This window comes from Podarcis muralis, chromosome 5, assembly GCF_964188315.1.
Source record: "Podarcis muralis chromosome 5, rPodMur119.hap1.1, whole genome shotgun sequence".
Classification (NCBI taxonomy): domain Eukaryota; kingdom Metazoa; phylum Chordata; class Lepidosauria; order Squamata; family Lacertidae; genus Podarcis; species Podarcis muralis.
In genome coordinates this window covers 84,056,139-84,067,607 of record NC_135659.1, presented here as the reverse complement: position 1 = coordinate 84,067,607, position 11,469 = coordinate 84,056,139, and the positions used below count along the sequence as shown (strand labels likewise).

At 50.7% G+C, this 11,469-nt stretch overlaps 1 protein-coding gene across 3 annotated transcripts in view; it reads left to right on the top strand.

Annotated features, from left to right (window-relative positions):
* The first annotated feature begins 7,160 nt into the window (after positions 1-7,160).
* Positions 7,161-11,469, top strand: part of ATP9A (ATPase phospholipid transporting 9A) — a 107,936-nt gene continuing 103,627 nt past the window's right edge. The window contains exon 1 of one of the 3 annotated variants that reach the window (XM_028735219.2): positions 7,161-7,333. In XM_028735219.2, coding sequence (XP_028591052.2) covers positions 7,296-7,333 — 38 coding nt within the window. In that variant the 5' untranslated portion in view covers positions 7,161-7,295. Of the gene's footprint in view, positions 7,334-7,484; positions 7,672-11,469 lie in introns of those variants that run through there. The other 2 variants (XM_028735217.2, XM_028735216.2) reach the window with 2 other exon arrangements.

Sequence of the window (11,469 nt, the reverse complement as noted above, 5' to 3'; positions counted from 1 at the left end):
TGTTGCACCTGAACTATATTGTGTGTGTTTCTCCTCTCAGTTTTTGTTGTTGTTGCTTAGGATCAGTTTTTTGCCAAGTTGTGCCTTTCCTGCTGGACTTCGTAAAGAACACAACCCTGTTTACACTGTAAAATGGATCTTGTTACATTGAACATGCCAAAGGTTCATCCCAATCATCAAATGTCTCTTCTGAGTTGCGAATGTATGGACTTTTAAGGAAATACTGTGTAGCTTTTTTAAAAAAGAAAACTTATCTACTGAAACGTTTCTGTTGATGTTATGAAAATAAATTTGGGATGACTTTTTCACACTTAATGCATCTAACTTTCATTTTTGTGACGTTTATACAGCTCTTTCAGTGCAACAAGGTGCTCCATAACCAATGCTCAATGTATTTATGCTTTCAACAAAAAGAAAATCTGCACACAGGCTATTCAGATTCTGGGAATTGTATAAATTCTGCCAAACGGGGTGCCCCCCCCTTTTCAAAAGTTTGCAGTACAGTCGTACCTTGGATCCTGAACGCCTTGCGAATGTTTTGGCTCCCGAACGCTGCAAACCCGGAAGTGAGTGTTCCCGTTTGCGAATGTTCTTTGGAACCCAAACGTCCTCCACAGCTTCCATTGCTTCAGATTGCCTGCAGGAGCTTCCTGCAGCCAATCGGAAGCCACGCCTTGGTTTCCAAACATTTTGGAAATCGAACGGACTTCCGGAACAGATTCCGTTCGACTTCCGAGGAACCACTGAACATCCCCTTGGTATGAGTACCAATGGTACTTTCCAGCTTTGCTAGTTGGGGAAGCAGCAAAGTTACTGGAGTGCTACACTGAACCAGGTGTAGAAAATCTGTGGCCCTCCAGTTATTGCTGGGCTCAAACTTACAGCAGCCTCAGTCAGCATGGTTCGTAGCAAGGGATGATAGGAGTTGCCACAGGTTAGCTGCTCCTGCCCATAACCATTGAAAACCTTACTGACCTCCCAGCATAGGAGATTTCAGGAAGCAGGAAACCGAAAATGGGCAGAGAACTGAATTGTGAACCATTATCACTCTGTGCTTTTCTGATTTGAGGGATGCTAAGGCATGGCACCTCAATAAGGCTACTGCAACCTGAAACTGTCCAAGAGTAAAATTGCACTATTCCAAGTAGGAGTTAACTCTTTATGAGGATTCAGGAAGGTAGCCGTGTTGGTCTGACGCAGTCGAAATATATAAAAAAATAATAAAATTGTCCAGTAGCACCTTACGTAAAGGTAAAGGGACCCCTGAAGGGACTCCAGTCGTGACCGACTCTGGGGTTGCAGCGCTCATCTCGCTCTACTGGCCGAGGAAGCCAGCATACAGCTTCCAGGTCATGTGGCCAGCATGACTAAGCCGCTTCTGGCAAACCAGAGCAGCGCACGGAAATGCAGTTTACCTTCCCGCCGGAGTGGTACCTATTTATCTACTTGCACTTTGATGTGCTTTTGAACTGCTAGGTTGGCAGGAGCTGGGAACGAGCAAGGGGAGCTCACCCCGTTGTGGGGATTCGAACCACCGGCCTTCTGATCGGCAAGTCCTGGGCTCTGTGGTTTAACCCACAACGCCACCCGTGTCCCTTGGAGACCCAACTAAGTTTGTTCTTGGTATAAGCTTTCGTGTGCATGCACACTTCTTCAGATACACTGAAACAGAAGTCACCAGACCCGTATACATAGTGGGAGGGTGGGGTGGGGTTTTTCTCAGGAGGGTAGTAGGAGATGGGCAATTGACTCAATGGGTATGGTAAATGAGGAAAAACACAATCTTACAAGGCCTAATGAACACAGCGGCTCATCCCCAGTAGGTCTTGCCGTATGAATCTTGCCACCTTAAGTCACTTTTCCCAAGCAATTGGGAGACTGCCCCTGTGTGTAGCCTGCCACTGCTACATCCATTTCAGCCCTCTTCTGGTTCAGGGAAACAAAGGGGGAGGGGAACTGGTCACAGCAGGAGGGGGACACACTTGTGGAGCTCCACCAGCCAAACTCATATCTGCCTCCTGGCCTTTCTCCTTCCACTTGCCTGCTTCAGCTTCTGCCTCTGATTCTGGACTTCTCTGTCACAGACTCTCTCACCCACCCCACCCCTGCTCACTAAACCCTGTTACCTCTTCAGCTTCTGATACCTCCTTTTCCCAGACTTCCCCCTCTGACCACTCACCATCGTCCCAACACCATTCCCCAGGCTCCGAGACTTCTTCCCTTGGTGGTTCCCCATCTGGTTCCTCCCACCGTTCCTCTGTGTCCGACCTGCCCATGACACCAACCCAGGAAACTCTTAGGCTGCACCTAACTTTGGAATAAAAGAGTTGTAGAATTGTAGATGACTCAAAACAGGTCATCTAGTCTAAACTCCTGCAATTCTTCTGGGGAGGGGGAATCTTAGCATTGATAGGGTGGCAGACCCTTTGTTGGTTATGGGGTCCTAGCAAACACCCAACTTGGTCACCACCGGAATATAGCCCTGTTTTTACACCTTTGTTTTAGCAAAGGTGGGACGCGGGTGGCGCTGTGGGTAAAACCTCAGCGCCTAGGGCTTGCCGATCACATGGTCCGGCGGTTCAAATCCCCGCGGCGGGGTGAGCTCCCGTCGTTCGGTCCCAGCTCCTGCCCACCTAGCAGTTCGAAAGCACTCTTAAGTGCAAGTAGATAAATAGGGACCGCTTTCTAGCGGGAAGGTAAATGGCATTTCCGTGTGCTGCGCTGATGCCGGCTTGCCAGAGCAGCTTCGTCACGCTGGCCACGTGACCTGGAAGTGTCTCCGGACAGCGCTGGCCCCTGGCCTCTTAAGTGAGATGGGCGCACAACGCTAGAGTTGGACACGACTGGCCCGTACGTGCAGGGGTACCTTTACCTTTACCTTTTAGCAAAGGTACACCTGCATTTACTGAAGGCATGACGTGGGGAGGAATAGGGCTTGAGCCAGCAGGCATGGTTCTGACAGAAATATGTTATTTCTTTACAGCACCAAAGTAGAAATAAAAATGTTACACTTTAGCCAAACTCTGGAGAAAACAGCTACTCTGTGTCTTAGCAAACCCCCTCATTTTTACTATTTGCAAACCGATCCTCCCAAACCCTTCTAGGCTATATACATAACGTATATTTTGAAGCCCACAGAACACACAGATGCATCAGTAGAAAGATGCCAAAAGGCCCCTCTGCAAAAGCTACGTGGCAGCCTGAGCTGTATTGTAGTTTCCGTTTGCAAGTGCTGATGGATTTATGAAGGGCTTCATTAAATGTATGTTTAAAGGATATCCGCTATCGCCCACTTGTCTAAGCGGGCGAGAGAAGAGTGGGGGGAAATCAAAGCCATCCCAGCAGATCAGAGATACAGGTGTTAACAGCTTATTATAGTCTGGTAGTGATTAACTGGCCAATTAATTGCAGTGGCCTTGTCGGTGCTCAGACACAGAGAAGATTTAGGGCAAATATACCATTGCCGTACCGCTAATAATTTCAGTTTTGACATCCAAGATCACGATTGTTTCAGCTGCAGAAGCACTTCTGTTTTGAGATGTTTTTATTTAAGTGATTTTTTTTTTGTCCATTAAACCACAAGAAGAGCACTCCCTTGTCTCTGTTCACAGCTGTTCTTTTATTGTCTCTCCTTAGAAAGTGAATATAATGGGTTGAGGGCATTTATGAAGGAGATGGAACTTGGATGAAGCCAGCCCCTCGAGATCCTCGCCAATGACTGGGATCTGAATGCACTTCATGGAACAGTCTTCTAATCTAAAAGGAGGCTAAAGGCCTCTTAAGCATTCAAGCTCCCATGTTGCTAGGAACAGAGGAAGCTGCCTTGAACAGAGCCACAGAATCATAGAATTGTAGAGCTGGAATGGCCATCTAGTCCAACCCCCTGCAATGCAGGAATCTCAGCTAAAGCATCCATGGCAGGTGGCCACTCAACCACTGCTTTAAAACTTCCAATGAAGAAAAGCCCACCACCTTCCAAGGGAGTCTATCCCATTGTCAAGCAGCTCTTATTGTCAGAAAGTTCTTCCTGATGTTTAGTTGGACTTCCCTTTATTGTAACTTGAAGACATCCGTTCGGGTCCTACTCTCAGGAACAGTCAGATCTTTGGTCCATCTATCCTAGTGTTGACATTGGCTGGTAGTGACTCTCCAAGGTTTCATGTACGGCTCTCTCCCAGCCCTACCTGAAGATGCCAGGGGCTGAATCTGGGACCTTTTGAATGCAAAGCAGATGTTCTAACCACTGAGCAATGTTCCTTCTCCTGCTGCAGGTGATGGGTAATGTCTTCTACTGTTCTCCCATGTAGGTAGCTCCCTGCATGTAGTAATCTAACACAGCAGGGAAATATGCTTAATATTTCTACTTTACTTTAGGTAGGGTGGTGGTTCCATTGTGCATAGGAGAGCATTAAAAGAATGATGCCTCATTCTGAGCAATGATTGGTTCTAATGTGATGACTGCTGCCCTGGGCTCCTTTGGAAGGAAGTGTGCAAACCTGGCCACTTGGCCCAGTCTTCTGTGCATTTAGGTCAGGGGTCAGCAAACTTTTCCAGCAGGGGGCCGGCCCACTGTCCCTCAGACCTTGTGGGGGAGCCGAACTATATTTTTTGGGGGGGAAGGGAAATGAACAGTGCCCCACAAATAACCCAGAGATGCATTTTAAATAAAAGGACACATTCTACTCATGTAAAAACACACTGATTCCCAGACCATCTGCGGGCTGGATTTAGAAGGTGATTGGGCCGGATCTGGCCCCCGGGCCTTAGTTTGCCTACCCATGATTTAGGTAATCTGGACAGTGTTCAAATGCCCTGACACTTGTAGCCACATGTAAGAGCTACTTTCTCTTACCGTCTGCCCTCCTCACAACCACTAGTTCTCTTCCTGAGAATGATTTTCCCCAGAGAATTGGATACAAAATGGTTACAGTACTTTAAGACAAGTGATACCTTCCTTTCCTTGGGACTAATCTCTTATCACCCCTGTGTGCAGACAGTGAAGCTAAATTACAGTTTTTATAGAATTCATTCGGCTTGGGCCCTGCTCTGCAGCGTACTTGCCGCAGTGATTAATGCGGTCTGCCCTAAGTCCTGTTGCCTTGAGTTTTTCCAGATGTGTCGTCCTGATGAGATAAATATGCATTTAACAGATGACATGAAGAAGTGGGAAGAGCAGTGGGCAAGGATAATCAAATTCCTCAGTGGGATCAAGCAGCTTTGGGATGCACCTGTTTTTATGGGAAAAGGAGGATGGGACAGCAGAGTTAAAGAGAGGCCAAGAATTCCCCAAAGACAACCATCCAGTTCCTGGAGTCAATTAGGGTAATCCAGCTGCCGATAGGCAAACTGTGACACACGACCACATTTAGCACTGAGATCAAAGGACAATGGCATGGTGACAGCTTCTCAGCCCAGTTGGTGCAATCAAAGAAAAGAAACTCTATACTTGAGGGCTATGGACTTGCCTACTTAGTTGGTTTAAATCATGCTGAAGTCAGTTGGATTTAGCTGTTTAGCTATATTGTCTTGCATCAGTCCTCCAAGAGCATACAAAGCCCTCTTACTCCACAACTGTATAACTTTGAAAACTTTGTGCAAAAAAAATCAGAAGGAATGCTCAATAAACAGGTCAGTGCTCACATATCAAGGTAAAGGTAAAGGGACCCCTGACAATTAAGTCCAGTTGCAAACAACTCTGGGGTGGCAGCGCTCATCTCGCTTTACAGGCCGAGGGAGCCGGAGTTTGTCCGCTTCCGCAGACAGTTTTTCTGGGTCATGTGGCCAGCATGACTAAGCTGCTGCAGGCGAAACCAGAGCAGCGTTTACCTTCCCACCAAAGTGGTACCTATTTATCTACTTGCACTTAATGCTTTCAAAATGCTAGGTTGGCAGGAACTGGGACCGAACAACAGGAGCTCACCCCGTCACAGGGATTTGAACTGCTGACCTTTCAATCGGGAATCCCAAGCGGCACAGTGGTTTAACCCACAGCGCCACCCGCGTCCCTTTTTTCACATATCAAATACAACTGCCCATACATACCCATTGTCAGGAGTCAGCACGCCCCAGCAGGGACCCACTGCCAATCCCTGGCCATGACTGCTCCTTCTGTCATTGCCTGTTTACTTGTTCTCACGCAGGAAGTAAGCAGGGGTCAAATTAAGAAGAAGCAGCTGCAGACTCCTATTGCTTTGCACTCTGCTTTCTCTGAGCATCTTGCAGAAGGAGCAGTGGTGATGCAACAGCAAGGCTAGCTAGCTTGCAGCCCTCTGGATGCTTTTGGACTACAACTCCCCTGTTCAAAGATGATGGGAGTTGTAGTCCAACAACATTCCAACTTGGAAAGTAGGAAGCAACTTCCTGAAGGGTCCCTCAAAACTTGGTGTTGGCACTCCCCAACTGTGTTTAATCTGGGTCAACCAATGGCCTTGTGACTCCTGAGGATTAACAGTAATTTGGGTAAAGTAAAAGGTTCTCACAATCTAAGCAGCCTGGTTTCAGCCCAGGGGGTTCTGAAGTGTCTGGCTGGCACTGCACACAGGTGGGACAAAATAATGAGGAGGTTTGAGGGCTTGACCACACTTCCCTTTCACAGTCTGTGCTTTGAAGCTCTTGTGTCAGAGCACCTTTTTCTCCTCCGCCTCAAACTTCCTGTTCAAAAACCCATTGGAGCAAACAACAACCCGTGGAAAACTTGAATCGATGTTTGCTCTGATTGAGCACTAAAGAGTGGTTTTGGGTGTGGGTGTTCCAGTGCAACAACAACAACAACATCTTGACAAGGAGCTTTTAAGTGCGGACATGTGCCTGCAAAGAGTGGGGCAAAAAGTAAGTGTGGGTAAACTCTTAGATTGGCCAGGAGAAACAAGCAGCTATGGGGCTGGCCCTATCACTAGACAGAGTGAGGCAATAGCCTCCAATACTGGGTGCCAGCACTCCGCCAATAACCTTGAGGTTCCTGGTCTTCCCCTTCTCTTGGGGATCAGGGCTGTGGTTTGTAAAACAGAATCCCTCAGGCACCTACTGCCCTCCAGTCCACTGAAGGATGCCACCCCAGGGCCAGGGTTGAAGAAAGAGTCACCTGCCAATCCAAGCCAGCTCCCCTATACCTGGCACAGACGCCTGGCAGCCAGCCAAATATCCTGGCACCAGGAAGTGTGTGTGGAGGGGGGTGGGGGAGAGTGACTTTGCTGCGGGGATGGTTCGACGTCCAGCCTGGACAGCAACTTTCTCCAAGGCCGCGGCTGCTCGGAAGCGCAGCTTGGCGGAGAAGCGCAGCACCTTTACCTGGAGAGATGGTGGAAGGCGCGAAGAAGAGACCCTGCGGCGCGGGGTGCGTTGAGCCGGGGGACGGGTGGGGAGGCAGCGTTGCCTAGTGGCGGGGGCGACCGCCGCCCAATGGGTGGGCCGGGGAGGGGGAGATGCGGGGGAGGGGGCGGCGTGAGCGTCCACGTTACTTGCGCGTCGCCGCCCAGCCCCCAGCCCGCCCGGTCGTCCTCGGCAGCGCCGCCGCCGCCGCTGCCATCAGAGCGCGGAGAGGCTGGGCCGCGCCTGGCGAGGCTGCTGGTGGGAAGGCGAGATCCTCCCCGCCGCCGCGGCCATCATGACCGACAACATCCCCTTGCAGCCGGTCCGGCAGAAGAAGCGGATGGACAGCAAGCACCGCGGCGGGTAAGGCAGCCCCGGGCCCGGCTCCCCTCGCTCCCCTTCCCCCGCGCGCGCCTCCGACGGGCCTCGCCTGCGCCGCAGCCAGCGCGCCTTCCTGGGTTCTCCTGCCCGGCTTGGATGGACGCCGGGGCGGCCTCCTTTTTCTCGCTGTCTCTTCGCTCCGTGGCTCTCTCGGCGAGGCCGGCTGCTGCGCCCTGGCCCTGCCTTCGTCGCTCGGGCTCGCCCCTTCCCAACGATCGGGGGCGGCGGGCATTCCCACGGCCGGGTGTAAACGCTTTTCTTTTCTCTGCCGGTCTGTCTCCAAGCCGCGCGGTGGATCTCCCTTTCCCCGATCCGGACTCCCCCCACACCGCCCTACCACCACCGTCTCCGGTTGCGTTCGCCATGTGGGTTTGCTTTCCCAGATCGGCGTTTATTTCAAAGGCGCTTCAGTCGCCAAACCCGAGAGATTGCCTTGGAGGCGAGCAGCGCTCTCCACGGGCATCTGCGCGCGCCCGGGACGCGCTGGGTGGGTTGCATTGCGCTCCCCCACCCTCTCCTTCTCCTCGGGAGATAAAGAAACCCGCCGATGCCCTTCGGGGGACTGGGTGGATCCTTTTCCTATAAGCTGGGGCTCTGAGGGAGAGGTCGACCTCTGGAAGGGGCTGTTTTGCTGACGGGGGTCTCGCCCAGGCAGCCGAAGCTGACAGGTTGCTCCTGACGCCATTGCAAGGTGGCACGCCCAGGCGGAGGCTGCCATTCCAGCCCACGGATCCTGGTCGAGGGAAGGAAGGCGGAAAGAGAGCGAGGCGGGCGGGCGCTGCTCCTGCCGGCATTCTTTTGCTCTGTGCACAGGCCTGGATAGAAACCAGGACGAGAGGAGAGCCAGGGCAGCCGCAGTCCCTTCTTTATCCTACCTTTGCTTGTCTCACCCAGGTGCCAGGAATTTTACTTTTTGAAATATGGCAACCCTACTAGTGGAGAGATGCAAAGGGACATCTCCTTAGCGGATGCGCTGTGTTACAATCGGCTGTTCCTTCATTCCTTTATTTTAGTATTGTACTGTAAAAGCATCTATGTGCCCCCTTGTTTTGCTAAGTAAAGGAATGAGTTGCCTCAATGTGGTTGCACTACAACTCCCATCATCCCTGAACATTGGGCTATGCCATCTGGGACTGATGGGAATTGTAGTTCAACAGCATTAGTGGGGGGACACACCCCCAAGGTTGGGAAAAGTGGTTTTAGATCATAGCCTTACAACTACCGCTTCTTATTTTTTTATTTGGGTATCTCGCTCCTTTATTTAGGGAAAGAGCAGGTATGTAAATCCCTTTAGTAAAATAAATGAGAGATTGATCTAAAAGACATGGCATGCGAGGAAAAAGAGTTGGGGAGGGAGGAGGGGGAAAGCAGCTCAGGTACCACTTCTTAATTTTATAATTCATATAGCATGATTATACAGCTCTGTCTCCTGCGTAGGTCCTGGCTGACTTGGAGAGCAACCTCTCATCAGAAAAAAACTCTCCTTTTCTGAGATTAGACCCAGCGAGGAGTGGCAGGCAGGGGTGGCGTCATATACCTGGCCTCCTGGCACCAGCACTGTTGCTGTCGCTTACCCGGGCAGTGCAGAAGCAGGGTGGCAGTGAGATGTAGGTGGGAGTACCAATTGGCTCTGCCCCTGCTACACCTATGACCCGTCCCTATTTGCTGTAAATAAAGCGATGCTGCATCTGGGAGGCCAAATCCATTTCACCTCTTGCGTCCGGGAGCAGAGGAGGGAGCAATGTCCAGTCCAAGTGGGTGGGGCTGATCCTGCCACAAAGTTATTCCACCAGATAGCTGACTAATGGCCACCAGAATCCTCACAGGAGTGGCCCTCCTCCTTTGCCAATATTTCTGGCTTCTAGGAGCTGCTGGATGACACATCCAAACCCTCTTCTTATAACAATTAAAACAAAGGGAAACATTATGGCTGTTTGATCTATGGCATGAATCAAGAGTGCTTTATAAATAATGAATAATTTCAGCAGAGACATGCTCATCATAGAAAAGCTGTTATGTCTGAATAAATCACCCAAAGTGCATTTTTCAGGAATACCACAATCCCTGCAATGGTTAATTTCTGAAAAGTGACCTGCAGGAGATTGTGCCTGTGGAGAAGCCATGTCCTCTCATCTGTAAAGCTTGACCCTAGAGCAGTGTTTCTGAAACTTGGGTCTCCAGCTGGTTGGACTGCAACTCCCACCACCCCTAGCTAGCAGGGACTGATGGGAATTGTAGTCCAAAAACAACTGGAGACCCAAGTTTGGGAAACCCTGCCCTAGAGATTTGCTTGGTACCTTTAAAGTCACCAATGAAGGTAAAGAAGAAGAGTTTGGATTTGATATCCCGCTTTATCACTACCCTAAGGAGTCTCAAAGGGACGCGGGTGGTGCTGTGGTCTAAACCACAGAGCCTGGGGCTAGCCGATCAGAAGGTCGGCAGTTCAAATCCCCGCAACGGGGTGAGCTCCTGTTGTGCGGTCCCAGCTCCTGCCCACCTAGCAGTTCAAAAGCACATCAAGTGCAAGTAGATAAATAGGTACCACTCCAGCGGGAAGGTAAATGACGTTTCCGTGCGCTGCTCTGGTTCACCAGAAGCGGCTTAGTCATGCTGGTCACATGACCCAGAAGCTGTCTGTGGACAAACGCCAGCTCCCTTGGCCTATAGAGTGAGATGAGCGCCGCAACCCCAGCGTCGTCTACGACTGGACCTAATGGTCAGCGGTACCTTTACCATTACCTAAGGAGAATCTCAAAGTGGCTAACAATCTCCTTTCCCTTCCTCCCCCACAACAAACACTCTGTGAGGTGAGTGGGGCTGAGAGACTTCACAGAAGTGTGACTAGCCCAAGGTCACCCAGCAGCTGCAGGTGGAGGAGCAGGGAATCGAACCCGGTTCACCAGATTACGAGTCCACTGCTCTTAACGACTACACCACACTGGCTTAAAGATGAAGCTGAACAGTTCTTTCTTTGCCCTTTCCTCCACCTTCCTCCCTTCCCTGCTGGCTGTGTGCACCTGGAATCCTACTCGAAATAGTCATTGGCCATGGTGTAGTAGAGAGAACGCAGCAGAGGTGGCTTTTGGGGAGCGCAAGTAATTGGGTCGCACTGGGCGCAGAGCCTCGGAGGCCCTGCAGGGGGTGCCTCAACTATGATGTTGAATGGAAGGCGAGAGACTGGGGTACCAAATTTTGGCATCACACACTGAAATTTGAGACCCCGAGTTCTGCCCTGCATGCAGTGGGGTGCCACTCTGGGACTTTTTTTTTCAGGTGATGATGTCATTTGCTTGGGTGTTGGGGCAATTGACAAACCTTCCTTGCTCTAGCAAGGGAATGAGGTGATAAGGAGGCTTTCAAGTGTGTTTGTGTCAGATTGCCATTGAGGAAGTGAAAAATGATAAGAGTGGACATCCCCTCCTTTCTTTGATGGGCTTCCAACTTTACACTAGCAACAGGGGCGCCCTGTGCAAGGCCAAAATCTGATGCCCCCAGCCCCATGCCTTCCGTTCTGCTCAATCCACTGTGTCATATTTGGAATTCTCTGTAGCACCCCCTTGGGTTGGTGTTCAGCGCGGCAGAACCCATCACACTGCCCCAGATCCTCATCTGCTGTCCATTTAAATCAGGCACCCCCAAACTCGGCCCTCCAGCTGTTTTGGGACTACAACTCCCATCATCCCTAGCTAACAGGACCAGTGGTCAGGGATGATGGGAATTGTAGTCCCAAAACAGCTGGAGGGCCGAGTTTGGGGGTGCCTGATTTAAATGGTAATACTG